Here is a 22,647-nt window from a genome sequence, read left to right on the forward strand (position 1 = left end):
TTCCCCTGCTCCCCTAAGCCCCCCACTCTCCCCCACCCCACCTAAGCCTTCCCCTCTCCACCACTCCCCAAAACCCTCCCCTCTTCCTCACCCACCTCAGCCTTCCCTTTCCCCCCACGCCCCCCAAACCCCCCCTTCTCCCCCATCCCCCCCAAACCTCCTCCTCTCACCCCCTCAATCCTCCCCCTCTCACCCCCCCCCCCCTACCCAAGCCACCAGTCTGCCCGTACCAGATGCTCCCAGCTCCCGCTCACCCTAGACCCCACAGGTCCCCCCCCCCCCAGAGGAGAAGCAGAAGAGAGTCAGTTTCAGGGTAATGTACTCGAACATAGATGGGATCACAAGCAAGGCAAGTGAACTAAGGTAAAAGAGCACAAGAAGTGAACCCAGATATAATCGGACTCACTGAAACAAAACTCTCTGGAATCATTACGAATGCCGTGTTTTTCCAGGAGTACACAGTAATAAGGAAAGAGAGGGAAGGTAGGGGAGGAGGTGGAGTGGACCTACTCATGAGAAAGGAATGGAGTTTCAAGGAGATGGCTATCCCGGGCTGTGAAGATTTCACAGACTACATAGCAGGCACCATGACAATGGGAGGACCAAGGATAATAGTAGCAGTAATATATAACCCTCCACCAAATGACAGAAGACCTAGTCGAGTACGAAAACAACAACATGGCAGTTAACACTATAATTGAGAGGGCAGCCTCTGCTGCCTGTAGAAATAGATCCCAGCTGCTCATCATGAGGGACTTCAATCACGGAAGGATTGATTGGGAGAACAAGGAACCGCATGGAGGCGAGGATACGTGGAGAGCCAAACTACTGGAGGTGGTGGCTAAAAACTTCTTAACCCAGCATGTCAGAGAACCCACAAGGATGAGAGGAAATGACGAACCAACGAGACTCGACCTGGTCTTCACCCTGAACGACTCTGACATAAGAGAAATCGGTTTTGAGGCCAAAGTAGGAATGAGCGACCACAGTGTATTAGTGTTTGAGTACCTGATTGAAGAAGGGTTATTGAACTCGAGGAGGGATACCGAAACCAAAAGGTTAGCATACCGAAAGGGAAACTATGTGGAGATAAGAAAATTCCTAACAGATATAGCATGGGAAACAGAGCTCAGGGAAAAGACGGCCCAAGATATGATGGAATACATCACGCAAAAGTGCAAGGATGCAGCAAACAAGTTTGTCCCAGCCCAAAAGGAAAACAGTGAAATGAAGATGAGAAACCCATGGTTTAATCAGAGATGTAGGCTAGCTAAGCAGCAAAGTAAAAAGGCATGGAGAAACTATAGGAATAACAGGACACTGGAGAGCAGAGAAAGATACCAGAATGCCAGGAATGAATATGTCAGGATGAGAAGAGAGGCAGAAAGACAATACGAAAATGACATCGCAAGCAAGGCAAAGACTCAGCCTAAATTGTTGCATAGCCACATCAGGAGAAAAACAACAGTAAAGGAACAGGTTATAAAAATAAGGATAGGGGCAGAAGGATTCACTACACACGACAAGGAAGTGTGTGAGGAACTGAATAAGAAATTCCAAGAAGTCTTCACCTTAGAGCAAGGAGAAATCCCAGAGATAAGAGAGGGAATAGCTAACCAGGAACCACTGGAAGAGTTTGAGATTACCAGCGGGGAAGTAAGGAAGTGTTTGCTAGAGTTGGATGTAACAAAGGCTATAGGCCCAGATGGAATCTTCCCTTGGATACTAAAGGAAGGAGTAGAAGAACTGTGCCTACCACTCTCCATAGTGTATAACAAATCTCTGGGAACAGGGGAACTGTCAGAAATTTGTAAAGCAGCTAACGTAGTCCCGATATACAAGAAAGGGGATAGACAGGAGGCACTGAATTACAGGCCAGTGTCCCTAACCTGCATACCAATGCAAGCTGATGGAGAAGATTGTGCGAAGAAAGCTAGTGGAGCACCTGGAGCGAAAGAACTTTGTAACACATCATCAACATGGATTCAGGGATGGCAGGTCCTGCCTCACAGGGTTACTTGAATTCTATGACCAGGCAACAAAAATCAGGCAAGAAAGAGATGGGTGGGCAGACTGCATATTTTTAGATTGTCAGAAAGCCTTTGACACAGTGCCAACCAAGAGGCTAGTGAAAAAGCTGGAGATGCAGGCTGGAGTGAAAGGGAAGGTACTCCGTTGGATACAGGAGTACCTAAGCAACAGGAGACAACGAGTCAGTGTGAGGGGTGAGGTCTCAGATTGGCGAGACGTTACGAGTGGAGTCCCGCAGGGGTCAGTCCTTAGACCTATACTGTTTCTGATATATGTAAATGATCTCCCAGAGGGTATAATCGTTTCTCTCAATGTTTACCGATGATGCAAAAATTATGAAGAGGATTGAAACTGAGGACGATAGTAGGAGGCTACAAGATGACCTAGACAGACTGAGTGAATAGTCCAACAAATGGCTGTTGAAGTTCAACCTGAGTAAATGCAAAGTAATGAAACTAGCCAGTGGAAACAGGAGGCCAGACACAGGATACAGAATAGGAGATGAAGTACTTAATGAAACGGACAGAGAGAAAGATCTAGGAGTTGATATCACACCAAACCTGTCTCCTGAAGCCCACATAAAAAGAATAACGTCTGCGGCATATGCAAGGATGGCTAACATCAGAACAGCGTTCAGGAACCTGTGTAAGGAATCATTCAGAATCTTGTACGCCACATATGTAAGACCAATCCTGGAGTATGCGGCCCCAGCATGGACCTCGTATTTTGTCAAGCACAAGACGAAGCTGGAAAAAGTCCAAAGTTATGCCACTAGACTAGTCCCAGAACTAAGAGGCATGAGTTACGAGGAAAGGCTGCGGTAAATGCACCTTACGACACTGGAAGACAGAAGAGTAAGGGGAGACATGATCACAACCTACAAAATCCTCAGAGGAATCGACCGGGTAAGCAAGGATAAACTATTCAACACTGGTGGGACGCGAACAAGGGGACACAGGTGAAAACTGAGTACCCACATGAGCCACAGAGACGTTAGAAGGAACTTTTTCAGTGTCAGAGTAGTTAACGGATGGAATACATTAGGCAGTGATGTGGTGGAGGCTGACTCCATACACAGTTTCAAATGTAGATATGATAGAGCCCAGTAGGCTCAGGAATATGTACACCAGTTGATTGACAGTTGAGAGGCGGGACCAAAGAGCCAAAGCTCAACCCCCGCAAGCACAAATAGGTGAGTACACTACCCGTCTCCACCCACATACACACTACCCGTCTCCACCCACGTACACACTACCCGTCTCCACCCACATACACACTACCCGTCTCCCACCCACATACACACTACCCGTCTCCCACCCACATACACACTACCCGTCTCCCACCCACATACACACTACCCGTCTCCCACCCACGTACACATTACTCGGCTCCCGGGTAATTACCCGGGAGCCGGTCGGCCGAGCGAACAGCACGCTGGGCTTATGATCCTGTGGTCCTGGGTTCGATCCCAGGTGCCGGCTAGAATTAATGGGCAGAGTTTCTTTCACCCTATGCCCCTGTTACCTAGCAGTAAAATAGGTACCTGGGTGTTAGTCAGCTGTCACGGGCTGCTTCCTGGGGGTGGAGGCCTGGTCGAGGACCGGGCCGCGGGGACACTGAAAGCCCCGAAATCATCTCAAGATAACCTCAACCCACATACACACTACCCGTCTCACACCCACATACACACTACCCGTCTCACACCCACATACACACTACCCGTCTCCTCCCTCATACACACTGCCCGTCTCCTCCCTCATACACACTGCCCGTCTCCTCCTCATACACACTGCCCGTCTCCTCCCTCATACACACTGCCCGTCTCCTCCCTCATACACACTGCCCGTCTCTGTTACGTACCCATATTGGATATGTATATAAATATTCAATAATTACTAGTTCCATGCATCATTACTTGTATGTGCTTATATATTATATTATTAATTGTATGTGTGTATATAATTTATCATTACTTGCATGCTTATATCAGCACTTGTATGTTCATGTATGTTTATATCATTACTAGTATGTGTTGATATGTTATATTGTGGTAATGATCAGTGGGCGGACAAGACCGTGTGAAACAGTTATTATTTTTTGTGGTGGTCAGCTTTCCCTGATAAAGTTATATTTTGTACTGATCCCTTAGTGGCAAGACCGTGGGAAACTGTTATTATTTGTTCACCTAGACGGCAAAATTGTGGGATACTATTTCCTGCCATGATGGGCAGTTGCCAACAAATTCTTTTTATTATATAATTTTATAACTATTATATTAATAACTACATTATTTCTGTTTATGCATGTAAATCTGATCATTCCTTAATTTAGTTAAGTAATTCCCATTATATGGCTCCATTTAAGTAAGATTTATATTAATTAAAAACTAGCACTCAAAATGTTGTGCAGAAGCGAGATCGGCTCCTGCCGTGAGAAAATTATTCAGTAACTGTTTGGACACAGGAAGGATCACATCTAGGAGTTAAGTTCTGTTATATCATTATGTTCTGTTGTAGTATGTTAGTCTGTGATGACATAATTTTATTTTGATTTACATGTGATTGCCCATCTGTTGATATATATAATACTGATAATTAACTGAAATATATGTCTAATGCACATTTATTTTTATATGTGTGATTACTTAGTCCTAAGGGGGTGATTAACTTAAATTTTTGCCTGTACAAACCATGGGATTATACTGGTGACCCACCTTGAGATTGCAGCATCGGTAAATGTCCCAACACTACAAGATTTTGTTGCTGTACGGGTCACGAGCATTAATGTACGGTTTGTAAGTCTCCACCCTCATTCACACTACTCCTCTCCACCCATATACACACTACCCATCTCCACCAACATACACACTGCCCGTCTCCACCCACATACACACTGCCCGTCTCCCACCCACATACACACTACCCGTCCCCCACTCACATACACACTACCCGTCTCCACCCACATACACACTATCCGTCTCCACCCACATAGCCACTTCCCGTCTCCACCCACATACACATACACACTACCCGTCTCCGCTTGCATGCGCATCCTCCCAGTCTCCTCCCACATTCACATCACCAAACACACACATGCTCTCATCATTCCACACATACATTTCCTCTGTCTGCACACACAGTTACTGTCCCCGCCTACCACCATCACTATCACCATCTTCAATAAACACTCCCTCCACCGCGGTAACTAAACATTTGGACTCCAAATTTGAAGTAACTTATATCTTTGGAAATAGAGCAGAACATTTCATATCCACCATCCTCATGTTTGAAGCACATTGGGGGCCGATCCTAACCTGCCAATGAGAGTCCCCATATAATTGGCCCAAATATCTGGCTTCATGCCTTTGACTGACAAACAAGCAGACGTTCTATTTTTAGTTATTTTACTCTTATACATTGATATAATATATTCAAGTTGTGAGTTGTGTTGTTTATATCTTAAACAAAGCTTACTTACCAGTATCCTTTAACCTAAAATGGTGAATACTCCTTATTACTGGGCAACTTTGACTGAGCTACTTTTCATCAACACTTATAAAGAATGAGTACGCAAATCATGTGCGTGGTGCAAATCAGGACAACTTCCTTTCAAATATATTTTAAACTTATTGTCTAATTAACTCTTAGACAGCGGCTATGGAGAAATGGTCATACCCACCAATATACAAATAATACTCACAAAAAAATTATAGAATTATTAATTTGGATGCAGAATATAAGTAAAACACGAAAATAAGTGAATATATATAGTTTGACTGGGTGGAGGCGCTGTGTAAGTCTGAGCCTGGCACATGACAAGGCCTGGTGCTCGACTTTCCTGATGCTTACTGATTTATTCTCTGATGTTTCACTGATTGTTTTATCATTTGTTTTTCTTTATTTTCGTCCACAGTGAACTTTTATATCCGTATTTGCATCATACGTGTAAAACCCAGACAATAGTTAGTGAGGGAGGGAGGGAATTGTCAGGGGAAAGTGCCAAGCCATTACAACTATATAGCACTTCGAAAGGATCAGGATAAGGATTTGGGATGGGACGGGGGGAACGAATGGTGCCCAACCACTTAGACGATTGGGGATTGAATGCCGACCTGCATGAAGCAAGACCGTCATTCTACCGTCCAGCCCAAGTGGTTGGAGACAACAGTTAGTGAGAATGACTAGATAATAGTTGTTTATATCATCATATGGTGATGACCGCATTTCCGTAGCAACATTCATGATGATAACCGCATTCACACCATGAAATGGTAGCAGGATTTTTTTCATGGGTCAAGGTAAACTCCATTACATCCATATTTGCATCATACAGGTAAGACCCACACAAGAATTTTTGTAAGTCTTCATTTAATAATAATCACATTATCCTGTGCATCATCAATTAGCAGTTACCACTGTCTAAGGGTTAAAACTTCTGCTGCCAACAGAAAAAAAATAATTTCAGTCTATGCATTCCAAATCGCCCATTTGAATAAGAACATCTTGAGTACAATTTTTTCATTATATTTCAATATGAATATGAATACTGTTGAAAATTTCCAACACCGAATACAACACTGTTGTATTCTCATTAATTATTACTAATTCTACTAATCATTGTAGTAAGTAAAATTAACACAACGTAGAATTCACATGTACTAATAATTTCATCTGTACAATAGGCTAGAATTCTCACGTCACCCGACGCCAGTATTGCGTCAGATTTCATTGTAATAAACACATTTATATCCAATGTGCTTGAGAATTGAATTCGATTCTCTATAAACAACGGCGTTCTGTGTGATAATTAATTACAGATAAATTGACCTCCAACTAAAGCCGAATAGAGCGTTAAAGTCATAACAGTTATCTAGTATTAAAATTAACGTCATGCGTGAATGCCCTGGAGAGATATTAATTCTTCTCCATTATACGTTTCCTATCATAGAGCTGGCAAATAATAATATTTAACTCTTCCAAATAATAAACTCGTCCTAATCCGTACGTTTCAATCACAACTGTGAGAAATGATAATATTCACAATAAAATAATTTGAGTAACAAATGCGGGACGCAGGGCGGAGCGGAGGAGACGCCAGAGTACACGTGTTGACACGCTCCCGAGCGGACCTGCTCACGTAGTGCTCAGGAGGAGACGCCATTACCCATCCATCCGGGTAAACGCTATTCATTCTCCCGAAGAAAGTCGCCACTGTGAGGCGTGAAGAGCCTTGCAGATAATATCTTCAACTGGTGTCAGTGTCATACAAGGAACCTATCAAATCTGGTTCTTTGTGACTCCACGTGACCGGCCAGTGAAGCGCGTCATTATCCAGGATAGGCCAAGCCAGAGCCTGGGACGCGAATTTCGGCAAACTTAAAACTTACACAGTGCCCATATTAGCTAAGTATCTTATCCTTATTTGATGCATCTGATAGGGTGTAGAATTATAGCTGGGTAGTTTGTCGTGACGACGTATACCAACACCAAAGCACAGGTCATTATCTCTTACCCATTATTAATAGTAATTTATTGGATATAGAAATCCAGTAGTCTAATTAGTTGCTACTGTGAACATTTATTTTGCAGCATGTGAGAAGAATTCTCCTAGCTGCCCACTCCCATGTTATCCAGCTCCTAAGGGTTCTACGCCGAGCTCAGGAGGATTAGAGGAAGCTTCGTGACTCACTTTAAGGAATCGTCATTAAGCTAAGATTCCTTTGTATTCCTCTAATTTATTATTTGTAATTCTTTACATGCAGAACTCTTTTATTGGATTGACATGTGTTTATTATGATTATTATTATTATATTCATAATCTATGTTCTCATTAATGATAATGACAATGATTTCATAATTATTCATAGGATTAGATTATTATATCTTGGATTAGTGAACGAACCACACTAGTTCCTGGACGTACTGAGTTCTAGTAATAACCCCCCAATGTAGGTGTTTGAGGTTTGATTCATTTAATTATACAGCCCATTAATTATTTCTATGATCATATTCTCTAGTATTTTATCCATAGTTACTGGTTCATCTAGGAATTATCAAATGATCATAATTTCTCAGTTTCCCTCTTTATTATAAAAGTGGGTGGTCCTTCGTAATTTAATTTACTACATTAATATTTAAATAATTAGATTCAAGCCCCAAATGTCCCACATTATGGTCCTTATCGAACCGGATAGGCATTAAATTTATAATTAAAATATTAATCATTAATAACTAATCCTTGTGTGACATAAGCTAGACTAACTATTTAATTAATTGTGTCAACTAACAGTGTAACACATCAGTTAGTCTAGATCACACTAAGATATTGCTACTTTCACCTCATGTATAAGGTAGCTTTAGTGGGTCATAGCCAATTACCCACAACATTTAGACCTACACTTCATACTGAAGTAGAATCTTTAGGTCACCAAGAGCAACAGCTCATAACCTTATATTAATCACTAACACCAATTAAGTGTTAACCATTTAGGCTATACCAATGTTTCAATGTATGGCTGTCAGCAGACTGTCCATTATAGCCTGAATCCATGTTATAATTACTGATTCACTCAAGTCGGTGGATCATTAACATTTAGGGATCCAGTATACTAATATAAATTACTGATCTCATACTAGTTAATCATTACTAACCCTGATAACATTTTATTCCACAATTAGGAGTACATTTAGGAGTTAGGTAATATTTACGGCAGTAGAATACTTGCCAAACACAAATAATTCCTTTGTGTTCATTTAATTTCTTATACACATAATTATACAAGTGTATATTATATAAAATCCAAAAAAAAAAAAAAAACACAGCACAATTATTTGCACATTACTGCACCATAATATAATCTTTGCCAACCTTTATTAGGTAGCAATTTAGGCTGTGATTGTGTTGAATTTGGCACAAGCATAGACTAAATATAGTTGTAGTTTCTTAAGTAGAAATTCTCACGACTAGGCTTGAGCTAGTTAGTGACATATATTATTCACTTTGTGCTGACCCTATCAAGGGTGGGATTAACCATTTATTGTGTAATTATTTTATTACATATTTCTATGTATGTCTTTGAGTGTTACTGTAAGTCCACTACCCATCCGAGGCTGATTTAGAAGAGCTAAGCTGAGGAACACCTGTAGTGAGACCAAGGTACCACTCAAATCTTAGTTGCTTATTATTAGGTAGGTAGCTAACCTCTAAATGAGGTAAATTACAACCAGCCTCAAGAAATACCAGGCTGTCAATACTTATACCTGCTCTACATCAAGGAGCAGACAACATAGTTATACCACTAGCTACATAAGCCCTATCAGGCTCAATTTACCGCAAGAATGAATCCTCTAGAAAGGAATGCAAGATTCTTGAGAACTCTTCAAGTTCGACTAGGAGAACTACTTATCAGATGTCATCTCTGTGTAGAAACTGACCCAGGTGACGTCTACAGACTAGCAAGTTCCATAAGGAACGCCATCCAAAAATATGATCATGTAAAGACTGTAATCGAGTCCCACAGGAATTTACTCCAAGTCGGTCATACTGTCTCAGACCACTTACGTCTAACAGAATCTGATCTTGATAACTATGAACATTACGTTCAAACCAGGTTAGACCAATATAAGGAGGTGCTTGCGAGACAAGATATTCCCGAGTGGATAGAGCCGATCATTAATAGACCTACACCTGAGTCAACACTCAGTTCAGATGAAATACCTGAACTACCTCAAGACGAGGAGAATCCTCTAATCAATACTGATCACTACACAGGATCCACAACTGAAGTTCAACCTTCATTTTCTAACCTCTCATCTAATACAGCTTCATGTGATGATTTGTTTACAGAGTCTGATCAAATTTCAGACCACTCTTCTCAAGGTTCCCTGGATTCTATAAGTTCAATACATAAGGCTACTGAATTAACTAGCTTATCACCAGAACCCAGAGAAACAAGTGAAGCTGCAGATGAAACAAGTGAAGTTGCAATAATCAGTGAATCTGAACCAGAAAATGATAAAGCTAATGCTGCAGCACCAGTCGAAGCTGTAATCAAAGCTGAGGCTAAGCAAGAAGCCTTAAGCAACACAAGTAATGGTCACAATTGCTCACAACAGCCTTCTAAAGTAAGTGCTAACAATGAGAAGACTATTATAAACCTTGTGCACCAATTATTAAATTTATCTTCACCAGAGCAATCAGTTGACTCTTTACAAGCCTTTAGTTTCCAGCTTGAGTCACTGATAAATTCTTTCAGTAAAGAGGTGGATCACCCAACTACTGAGTGGATGACTAAAATTATCATCCAAAGAAAATTGTCTGGTGACACACTTAATAAATTATATGTATGCCAGAATGGTAATACCCTGTCAATGCAGGATATATTTACAGGTTTGCGTAATATGAGCAATCATACAGCAGACCAAGCAATTAATGCTAAATCTGAATGCACCAAAACTGTACCTACATCAGTTTCCTTACCTGAAACTTCTAAAGTGACACTGTCACTAGGTAACAAAGGTGCTAATAATCAATGTAACAACAATCAGTCAAATACTGATTCATCAGTGAGGCCTAAGAGCCCCACAGGTGCTCCTAAGAGACCTAATAGTCCAAAGAGTACTCCCAAGAGCCTATTAATGGTTCCCCAGAGTACTCCAAGTACTCACAAGAGAATAAATAACAAGCAAATGCAAACAGCAAAACCATCACAACCTGCAAGTACTGTTTTACCTAAACCGGTAACCTCTAAACGATCTGTAGGATGGGGAATGTGCTTGTTTTGCAATCAAAAACATTCTCTGTACAAATGTACTAATTATCCTATTAGAGACACAAGAGTCAGACGACTCAAACAGTTACACAAATGTACTAGGTGTCTCAAACCACATAATGTTAACAGCTGTGAAACCCCACTGAACACCTGCAATAGGTGTAGAAGGGGGCAAGCATCATGCTGCACTGTGCAAATTAATTAAGACAAATTATGTCAATCCTAGAATAGGACGTAGAGAATCTACACCAGTACAGTGCTGCAAGGTGCGAGATGTGTACAGCGTAACTTCACAAGCATCTCAAGTGGATGCTGCCTTGCCTACTGCCCAACTTCAAGTGAAGAACAGAGGAACCAAGATCACCATACGTGGACTATTTGACCAAGGTTCCCAGAGAACTTTCATTACTCAAAGAGCAGCAGAGGCACTTAATTTACAACCAATAGGACAGGTAAAATTAAACTTGTCAGGGTTCATGATAAAACGAGGAACCCATGAATACTCAGTAGTTCAACCGCTTGTACGACTAGGTAGTCATGCCAAGGCTGTCCAAGCCATTGTTGTGGATCAAATACCTTTAGACTTAAATATTAAGGGTCTGGGGTACACAGCCCACTTCCTGCAGGAACGTGAAATTAATTTGGCTGACAACAAGTTAACGTCTGACCGCCTTAACAATGTAGATGTACTAGTAGGAGCCGACTACTATTACCAGTTCATAACTGGACATGTTAAACGATTGGGCATGAATATGCTCCAATCTGCAGGTGGCTACTTACTTACTGGTAAAGTTCTGAATGTGAACAAGCCTAAGCCTGCCAACAATAATAAATTAGTCAGCAGTAAATCAATTCTCCAGCAGCAAGCTAAAAGGAGAAACACAGCTGAGTAATAAACTCAGATTGAATGTAGTGCAATTGATACTCGCCGAGATGTTTCATAGCTCTCAGTGAAAACCAATGGTCCGTACTCAAACAAGTACAAGTCACAGCGACCAAACTATTGAATTCACTGCAGACCTAGAATTATTCTCGACAAGTAGTAATTGACCACACTCAGTCTTCCTAGGTAAATTGTAATGTTGGGCTAGAGAATCTAGTACTCCCTAGGTAATTAATAATGTTAGGCTAGAGAATCTAGCACTCAATGCCACTTTCATTTCCTGAATTTAGTAATTCTATGAAGTCATCAAGCAACATCAGTAATTACAAATTCACTAGGACCACTGGTCCACTATACTTGCGCTTAAAGGTTTGCCAAGAAAACCTTCTTAATACCATGTTTTCTGCACTAAGAGTTAGTGATAAATACTTGCATCCATTTGTTTGAGTTGTTTTCTTTCGTTTCTGCTTATTTTGTGTAGGAGCGCAGCACGAACAAACTTGCAAACTTACTAATAAGTAAGCGAATTTACAGAGAACTAATATGTTTAATGCATTATCGTTAAACATCAGCATTGTTAATTAACATGCTTCATGAGCTTAATATAGCTCACCTTAGAATTAACGTAATAATATGAGTGCTTGTTCCCCATGCGCATACGAGCTTAATATTGCTCGCCATGACAATCGAACACTTTAATGTTCCCCATGCCACGAGCACTGCTCGCCATGATAATTGAATGATGCAAAACTCCACCTCGTTAATTCGAGTTCACTGAACTCACCCTGTTAACACTGCTAACGAGCTCACTGTAGCTCACCCTGTCAACACTGTTGACGAGTTCACTGTAACTCACCCTGTTAGCACTGCTAACGAGCTCACCCTGTCAACACTGTTGACGAGTTCACTGTAACTCACCCTGTTAGCACTGCTAACGAGCTCAATATAGCTCACCATGTTCACGAGTTCAATATAACTCGACTTGTTAATGAGCTCAATACTGCTCACAATGTTAATTCGAGTACATTTTTGTTCACAATTAGCTTAGTCCCTTACTTAGGTAGGTTAGAAATTCAAACCATTTATTTAGGTAGGTTTAGGGACTTCAGTTAGTGTCAACTGAGTACTAGCCTATTCTGTACTCACCATTAATTGCAGTTGACTATACTTATAGAGACTGATTTAATAAACTCAAATTCATGTAAAGGTGATTTCGTACTAACCAGTTTACAGTGTCAAGCCTATGAGCTGCCATTTAATTAGCTCATAAGTCAGAATGACTAGGCTACTAATCTCACTGTCGACTCAGAATTTTCCTTGATTTTAATGAATAAACTTTTCAGTTCTCTACTTTCTATTATTTTAGCTAGTTAGCAAATTAGTTGTACCATCAGTCAGAATGACTACTGCACGGCAGTGCACATTAAATTCAATTTCCTCATTTGAATTTGGGGTGATCATGATACTGCGTGATGTTATTGTCTAGTAACCCAATAGTTACAAGTCACAGCGACCCTAGACAGTGACCTTACTGTAGTGTCATAGTCTCCTTGATCTTAAATGACTAATAATATTTACTGTATAATTATACAATAGTTTATCAGTTCTTAGGAACTTATTCTGAGTTTGCCTAGGATTCAGCAGCTACGTAATACACCATTACATGTCACTGCAACCCTAGTTGCTGAGTTTATTGTGAGCTTTAGAGGGTTCCTGATTACCGATGACTTAATCATTTAATGTTTCAATATTTAATACGTGTTTCCACTAAGGGAAACTACAAGCCTATTATAGTTCTCAACTAAGAGCAATTCTTTAATTATTGTGTAGGCTATAAGTAACATGTTTCATTTGACATGTAAATAGCAAGACCTGAGTTCTTGTAAGTCCTTGATAAATACGGGACGTTCGTTATGTGTGTACTAACATATTAACATACTAATATACTAATATTAATCTCAACTTCGGGATAGGTCAGTACTCCACAGTACACTACGACCCTAGAATCCTCCCCCCGGAGTTATGTTGGAAATTTCCAACACCGAATACAACACTGTTGTATTCTCATTAATTATTACTAATTCTACTAATCATTGTAGTAAGTAAAATTAACACAACGTAGAATTCACATGTACTAATAATTTCATCTGTATAATAGGCTAGAATTCTCACGTCACCCGACGCCAGTATTGCGTCAGATTTCATTGTAATAAACACATTTATATCCAATGTGCTTGAGAATTGAATTCGATTCTCTATAAACAACGGCGTTCTGTGTGATAATTAATTACAGATAAATTGACCTCCAACTAAAGCCGAATAGAGCGTTAAAGTCATAACAGTTATCTAGTATTAAAATTAACGTCACACGTGAATGCCCTGGAGAGATATTAATTCTTCTCCATTATACGTTTCCTATCATAGAGCTGGCAAATAATAATATTTAACTCTTCCAAATAATAAACTCGTCCTAACCCGTACGTTTCAATCACAACTGTGAGAAATGATAATATTCACAATAAAATAATTTGAGTAACAAATGCGGGACGCGGGGCGGAGCGGAGGAGACGCCAGAGTACACGTGTTGACACGCTCCCGAGCGGACCTGCTCACGTAGTGCTCACGAGGAGACGCCATTACCCATCCATCCGGGTAAACGCTACTCATTCTCCCGAAGAAAGTCGCCACTGTGAGGCGTGAAGAGCCTTGCAGATAATATCTTCAACTGGTGTCAGTGTCATACAAGGAACCTATCAAATCTGGTTCTTTGTGACTCCACATGACCGGCCAGTGAAGCGCGTCATTATCCAGGATAGGCCAAGCCAGAGCCTGGGACGCGAATTTCGGCAAACTTAAAACTTACACAGTGCCCATATTAGCTAAGTATCTTATCCTTATTTGATGCATCTGATAGGGTGTAGAATTATAGCTGGGTAGTTTGTCGTGACGACGTATACCAACACCAAAGCACAGGTCATTATCTCTTACCCATTATTAATAGTAATTTATTCGATATAGAACTCCAGTAGTCTAATTAGTTGCTACTGTGAACATTTATTTTGCAGCATGTGAGAAGAATTCTCCTAGCTGCCCACTCCCATGTTATCCAGCTCCTAAGGGTTCTACGCCGAGCTCAGGAGGATTAGAGGAATCTTCGTGACTCACTTTAAGGAATCGTCATTAAGCTAAGATTCCTTTGTATTCCTCTAATTTATTATTTGTAATTCTTTACATGCAGAACTCTTTTATTGGATTGACATGTGTTTATTATGATTATTATTATTATATTCATAATCTATGTTCTCATTAATGATAATGACAATGATTTCATAATTATTCATAGGATTAGATTATTATATCTTGGATTAGTGAACGAACCACACTAGTTCCTGGACGTACTGAGTTCCAGTAATAACCCCCCAATGTAGGTGTTTGAGGTTTGATTCATTTAATTATATAGCCCATTAATTATTTCTATGATCATATTCTCTAGTATTTTATCCATAGTTACTGGTTCATCTAGGAATTATCAAATGATCATAATTTCTCAGTTTCCCTCTTTACTATAAAAGTGGGTGGTCCTTCGTAATTTAATTTACTACATTAATATTTAAATAATTAGATTCAAGCCCCAAATGTCCCACAAATACATTTAGGCACATAGTGTTGTTCATCGACTTGGAAATCCTGAGAATCGGTGTGAAGGACCAAGCCTCCCAGTGTTCCTGAAGTATTTATGTAGTGGTTAAAATAAGAGGTGTACATCTCTAGAACCCAGAATAAAGTAAATAGATTGTCCCCCTACACAGTGCTACATCAAGTAAGCTAACTCGGACCGAAGTCATGTGTAGTACAAATCAACAAAATGCATTTTTCTCACTGATTAGACTAGACTTAGAAATCAGAGCAAGTTTGGCATTATGTCAAAGGAATAGTTGTCCAGATTATCACATGAAAGGGGAGGATCATGTACAGACTGTGAACTGTGGGAGTCGACCAAGTGTAACGCACCCATCCGTAACAATGTTGTGTGGCACCACATTATATCCTGAGCAGCACTTGCCTACTAAACCATCTCCTGCCCAGCACCTGTTTATATCACTATCTCCCATCTGAGATTCTCTTACTGCCACTATCACCGCAAGTTATATCTATCAGCAAGAACCTTGTGCTGAGTTTATTTGTCTCTTGTTGTGCGTATGAATGCCTCAGAAAACTGTAGGAGTTAGTCTGGATATCTAGCTAGCGCTCAAGTGTTAGCTGACTGCGGCACAAGTAGAACTACGAGGTTGCCAGTAACGACTGGCAATGCTTGCTGCCACTATAACCAATTTCATTCTCGAGACTGTTTGTTGTATATCTAACTTTCAAATTCGCAATGAAATCCCAATAGTCTGATGTGTCTATGACAAAATATCAAGGCAATATGGTGAGATCGAACTGGCATCTCTAATCATACCAGAACCATACGATTCCTACTTAACCAAGATAAGCACAAAAGTATCACAACCAGAATTCCAAATAAAGAAACTATTTGAAACTTAAGTAGAATTTCTGCGTCTGATACTTTGAGCTCATCGTGGTCAAGTAAACACTATGTTTCTGTGAAGACCAAACACGCAAGTTCGAACCAACCAAACCGCCCTCAATATATTCCCACATGAATTCTCTTACGAATCCTTTTGGGTGAATTTATATTTATATTTTCAATGTGTTGATATCATGCACCAGTTATGTTGGGGCGGCCGTACACGAGCACGGTGTGGCAGCCTCCCCAGCGGCTGAGGTAAGATAATAAGTGGAGAGAGAGACACTGCTCCTTCCCACATTTCCCTTACAAAAATACAAAACAAGTTGGTGTGTGATGTCTGAGACCTGAGCCATTAGAGGCGTCACTGTGGGAGGAAGACTGGCAGTCCTCAGACAATTTAATGGAGCTTCCCAGAAAACTCAGGTCATCCTCCTCTGTGGGTTTTCTTGAAGTTTTCTTCCCTGTGACTGTAATTGTAAGATTGAAGGGGGGGGGGGGAGGAGGGAGAAGGAGGTGGGGGAGGGGAGAAGGAAGGAAGGAAGGAGGTAGATGTAAGACGAAGACAAGAAATTGAGGTAGACGAGGGTTAGGAGTGAAACATGATGGGAGAGGGGTTGGAGGCGCGAGAGGGAAGGGAAGAGAGTTATCAGGGGAAAGCGCCAAGCTATTACTTCTACTATATAACACTTGGAAGGGATCAGGATATGGATTTGGGATCGGACGGGGGAAAGGACTGGTGCCCAACCACTTGGACGGTCAGGGATTGAACGCCGACCTGCATGAAACGAGACCGTCGTTCTACCGTCCAGTTGAATTTGTTAGGCGAAAATAGTTATATTATTTATTACATATATTGAATTCAAAATGCTTAGTTCATATGCCACTCAAGTCATCGCGTACTGATGCTGCCACACAAGCTTCCCTTGGGTGTTCCGGCGCTGCGTCTCAACTACCAGAACGAGAACTTGCATCTAAGACTGTAGCTATACGAGAAATCTATGTACAGAAATTGACTTTAAATAATTAAACATCTTCTCATGTTTTCACCATTCACAAAGAATAAACCTTCGCTCCATCCGTGGTTCTCACCTCTGCAGCGTATATATATGCATGAGTGTGGAGGAGATTTAACGTGTACTCACCTAGTTGTGTTTGCGGGGGTTGAGCTCTGGCTCTTTGGTCCCGCCTCTCAACCGTGGGGGGGGGGGGGCAAACGTTTTCTCTCAAACAATGCAAGACACATTTTGGTGGTAGGGAGAAGCCATGTAGGTAATGTGAGCTTTGCTGTGTTGTCCATTCAGGTGGAGATGCAGATGACAAGTGCCTCTCCTCCAGCCCTCACCTTGCAGTCTTGGCATAACCATACGAGCTTCATAGCGTGGAGCAGCTTCGTTTGGGTCTGGTTATCTGATGCGGCTTCACTTTCCTAGAGTGAGAGGGAGGCTGGAGCCCAGCCGGATGAACCTACCATTGGCCAGAAAGCCTGCTATGGTGCTCCCATAGCGGGTTACTATGTATCTCTTACGTACGTGTGTTCTATGATCTTACCTAGTAGTGTGAGGAAGGTGTTGACTGAGCGAGGCGGTATTTCCTGGTTATGTGCGATCGACTCTTTTATAACATCATAAATGTAAGTGTTTAAATAATAAAAATTTTAAGTGTTTTAAAACCTAAACATATAAAATTACTAAAGATAATGAAAACAATTAATCATGAAAGCCGTAGTAGTAATAATAAAAATAATTAAAATAATAATAATAATAATAATGGTAACAATAGCAATCATTACAATTTTGTTAATAATGATAATCATAATTAATATATAATTTTAATGTCACTCGTTAACTTTTTAATAAGTGTTATACAGGGCATGTAAAATCTCTTGTGTGTCTGGTCCTCTCATTAACACCTCGCTAACTTCCATCATTCCTGGCGGAGTTTGGCAACATCTCTCCTCACCAACGTTTCCCTCACCCAAAGTTTGCTAACTTTGGCAAATACATCAAAGCCTCTCGCTCATCTAGCGGAAATTTCCATAACTTTTGTATCTGTTTTGTAAAATCGTTACCAGCTCGTTGACAATTCGTTAACTAATTTTTGGCATCTGCCACTCAGACTCTTTCGCTCTATTCTCTGATAGTCCCTGAAGTTCTGGCTCCATTAAGACAGACAGTTCACATTGCTAACACCTCGTTATCTCTAACATCTCGTTATCTCAAACACCTCGTTATCTCTAACACCTCGTTATCTCTAACATCTCGTTATCTCTAACATCTCGTTATCTCTAACACCTCGTTATCTCTAACATCTCGTTATCTCTAACACCTCGTTATCTCTAACACCTCGTTATCTCTAACGCCGCGTTATCTCTAACATCTCGTTATCCCTAACGCCGCGTTATCTCTAACACCTCGTTATCCCTAACACCTCGTTATCTCTAACACCTCGTTATCTCTTACACCTCGTTATCTCTAACACCTCGTTATCTCTTACACCTCGTTATCTCTAACACCTCGTTATCTCTTACACCTCGTTATCTCTAACACCTCGTTATCTCTTACATCCCGTTATCTCTTACACCTCGTTATCTCTTACACCTCGTTATCTCTAACACCTCGTTATCTCTTACACCTCGTTATCTCTAACACCTCGTTATCTCTTACACCTCGTTATCTCTAACACCTCGTTATCTCTTACACCACGTTATCTCTAACACCTCGTTATCTCTTACACCTCGTTATCTCTTACACCTCGTTATCTCTTACACCTCGTTATCTCTAACACCTCGTTATCTCTTACACCTCGTTATCTCTTACACCTCGTTATCTCTAAGACTATTGATAGCTCTGAGATTAGGAAGAAGGTTACAAAAGACAACACAGTTAAGCATCAAACAGGAGACAGTGGCAAGAAGCTTCGTCTTCTGCAGCCTCACCACTTCCTTACCATGTGATATTCTTGGCAGAGTGAGTTGAGCTATTCATGGAATATTCATATTTTACTGCTTTTCAAATCTGTAGTGTATAAATTCTATATTACGACTTGCTAAAGAATATAGGAGAGTGATAGAGCGTTAAGAACAATTATATGTGTGTGTACTCAACTAGTTGTTGTTGCAGGGATTGAGATTTGGCTCTTTGGTCCCGCCTCTCGTCCGTCAATCAACTGGTGTACAGATTCCTGAGCTTCTCGACCTCTATCATATTTACATTTGAAACTGTCTATGGAGTCAGCCTCCATCACTTCACTTCCTAGTGCATTCTCAGCTTCCACCTGTGTCGCCTTGTGCGTGTACCACCCGTGTTAAATAATCCATCCTTGTCTACCCTGTCAATTTCCCCTGAAAATTTTGTTTGTGGTGATCATGTCTCCCCAGGCTCTTTCTTCCAGCGACGTGAGGTACAGTTCCCTCAGCCTTTCCTCGTAACTCATTCCTCTTAGTTCTGGGACTAGCCTAGTGGCATACTTCTCAACTTTTTACAACTTCCTCTTGTGCTTAACAAGGTACGGGCTCCATGCTGGGTTGTATGCTTTACAAATGTGGTATACAAGGTTCTTAAACATTCCTTGCACAGATTCCTGAAGGCAGTTCTGATGTTAGCCAGCCTCGCATACGCCGCAGATGTTATTCTTTTGATGTGGGCTTCAGGAGACAGGTTTGATGTGATATGAACTCCCAGATCTTTCTCTTTGTCTGTGTCGTGAAGGACTTCATCTCCCATTTGGTATACAGTGGCTTGGCTACTACTTCCTCCCCCCTAGTTTCATTACATTGCATTTACTTGGGGTGCATTTACTGGGGTTAGTTGTGCAGGGCGCGGTAGAGCAGCGGTCTCTCATCTTACAGGTTGGAGTTCAATCCCCCACCGTCCAAATGGTTCTGCACCATAAGCCCCATCCCAAATCCTAATCCCTCCCAAGTTATAATAGCTTGCTATGTAGTTATAATAGCTTGGCGCTTTCTCCTGATAATTCACTTTCCCAGGCTTAGTCCAAAATTATAAATTAACTAGACAACTTTCCCAACAATGTATACAAAATTTCAGAGACGCTGTGTTCAACGCTGCCATTTCCACCTTTGGCAAGAAGACCAGCAGGTCGGCAGACTGGTTCGAGGCTCACTTGGAAGAGATGACACCTGTCATCGAAAAGAAGAAAAATGCCTTGGCAGCCTACAAAGCTTGTCCAAGTCAGCGCAACTTACAGATTTTTCGGGCCGTCAGCTGCAAAGTACAGCAGAGCGCCAGGCGATGTGCCAACAACTATTGGCTCCAGCTCTGCTCCCAGATACAGACTGCAGCAAATACAGGCAATGTAAGGGGAATGTATGACGGCATCAAGCAGGCCCTGGAGCCCAATCCAGAAGAAGACCGCTCCTCTGAAATCTGCCATAGGCGAGGTGATTCAGGACCAGACACTGCAGCTGAAGTACTGGGTCGAGCACTACTCTGAGCTATATGCCAGGGACAATGTGGTCACCGAAGACGCCCTGAGCGCCATTGAGTGCCTGTCTGTGTTAAAGGAGCTCGACAGCGAACTGACCCTCGAAGAACTCAGCGAGACCCAAGACTCCCTTGTTTCTGGCAAAGCTCTGGAAAAGACGGCTTTCCTGCTTAGACCTTGAAGTGGTGCAGAGGTAGCCTGCTCATGGAGCTGCATGAATTTCTCTGCCTCTGCTGGGAAGAAGGAGAGGTGCCACAGGACATGAGGGATGCCAACATCGTCACGCTGTAAAGGAATAAAGATGACGGGGCGACTGCAACAATTACCGTAGACTCTCCCTCCTCAGTATTGTCGAAAAGCTGTTTGCTCGAGTCACACTGAAGGGGGATCCAAGTACTTGCAGAGAGAGTCTATCCAGAATCACAATGCGGATTCAGAGCTAACAAGTTCACCATCGACATGGTCTTTTCCCTCAGACAACTGCAGGAGAAATACAGGGAACAGAAGCAGCCACTCTTCGTAGCCTTCATAGAGCTGACGAAGGCCTTCGACCTCGTCAGCAGGGATGGCCTGTTCAAGATCCTCCTCAAGATCGGATGCCCACCCAGGCTCCTCAGCATCATCAGATCTTTCCATGAGAACATGAAGGGCACCGTGGTCTTTGATGGCCTAACATCAGATGTCTTTGACATCCGAAGTGGAGTAAAGCATGGCTGCATCCTGGCTCTAACCCTATTCGGGATTTTCTTTGCAGTTATGCTGCATCACGCCTTCGGATCTGCCACGAAAGGCATCTACCTCCAGACCAGGTCGGATGGAAATCTCTTTAACCTCGCCAACCTGAGAGCAAAGATGAAGGTTCGGCTGAGGTGTCTGGGTGACTTCCTTTTTGCCGACGACGCAGCAGTCACTGCCCACTCAGCCGAAGACCTCCAACGGCTCATGACCCGCTTCAGCGAGGCCTGTCAAGCTTTCAGACTCACCATCAGCCTGAAGAAAACACAAGTCATGGGACAAGGAGTGGACTCCCCACCTAACATCGGCATCTCTGATTCCAAATTGAAAGTCGTTTACGACTTCGTGTACCTGGGATCCACAATCTCTGACTCCCTCTCTCTTGATACGGAGCTAAACAAACACATCGATAATGCATCTACTACCATGTCCAGACTGACAAAGAGAGTGTGGGCCAACAATAAACTGACTGAGTATACAAAGATTCAGGTTTACAGAGCCTGTGTCCTGAGCACTCTCCTTTATGGCAGTGAGTCTTGAACACTCCGCGCCCGTCAGGAAAGACAGCTGAATGCCTACCACATGCGCTGCCTTCGACGCATCTTGGGCATCACCTAGCAGGACATGATGACAAACAACAACGTCCTGGGCAGAGCAAGAATCACCAGCATGTATGTAATGCTGAAACAGAGACGAATGCGCTGGCTCGGGCACGTTGTGCGCATGGGCGACAGCAGGATCCCCAAGGATCTCCTGTACGGAGAGCTGACGCAGGGAAGGCGTCCAACAGGCAAGCCTCAGCTACAGTACAAAGACGTATGCAAGAGGGATCTGAAAGCCATGGACGTCGATCTTGCTACGTGGGGAACACTGGCTGCAGACTGTTCAGCCTGGGGGCAGTCTGTTTAAAAAGGTCTCTCCAAGTTCGAGGAGACACTTGCCAAGAAATCGGAGGCAAAGAGACAGAGAAGGAAAGCCGGGAGCCAGGAAGACAGACCAGAATCGGACTTCGTTTGTGCTCAGTGTGGGATGGACTGCCATTCTCGGATTGGCCTCGTCAGTCACACCAGACGCTGCACCAGAATTGACAACAAGGGCGCAACTCCATAGTCTACCGAGACTGAAAGATACCTACTACTACTCCTTGGGTTGAACTTTAGTAGCCATTTGTTTAACCATTCATTCAGTTTGTCTAGGTCATCTTGTAGCCTTCTATCTTCCTCTGTCTTAATTCCAATCATAATCCTTGCATCA

The 22,647-nt window shown here is 42.0% G+C and overlaps 1 protein-coding gene across 1 annotated transcript in view; it reads left to right on the top strand.

Annotated features, from left to right (window-relative positions):
* Positions 1-20,839, top strand: part of LOC138360349 (cell surface glycoprotein 1-like) — a 60,169-nt gene extending 39,330 nt beyond the window's left edge. The window contains exons 2-3 of the mRNA XM_069320255.1: positions 20,262-20,462; positions 20,680-20,839. Coding sequence (XP_069176356.1) covers positions 20,262-20,462; positions 20,680-20,839 — 361 coding nt within the window. The remainder of the gene's footprint in view (positions 1-20,261; positions 20,463-20,679) is intronic.
* The last annotated feature ends 1,808 nt before the right edge of the window (positions 20,840-22,647 follow it).

This window comes from Procambarus clarkii, chromosome 8 (genome assembly GCF_040958095.1).
Source record: "Procambarus clarkii isolate CNS0578487 chromosome 8, FALCON_Pclarkii_2.0, whole genome shotgun sequence".
NCBI lineage: Eukaryota > Metazoa > Arthropoda > Malacostraca > Decapoda > Cambaridae > Procambarus > Procambarus clarkii.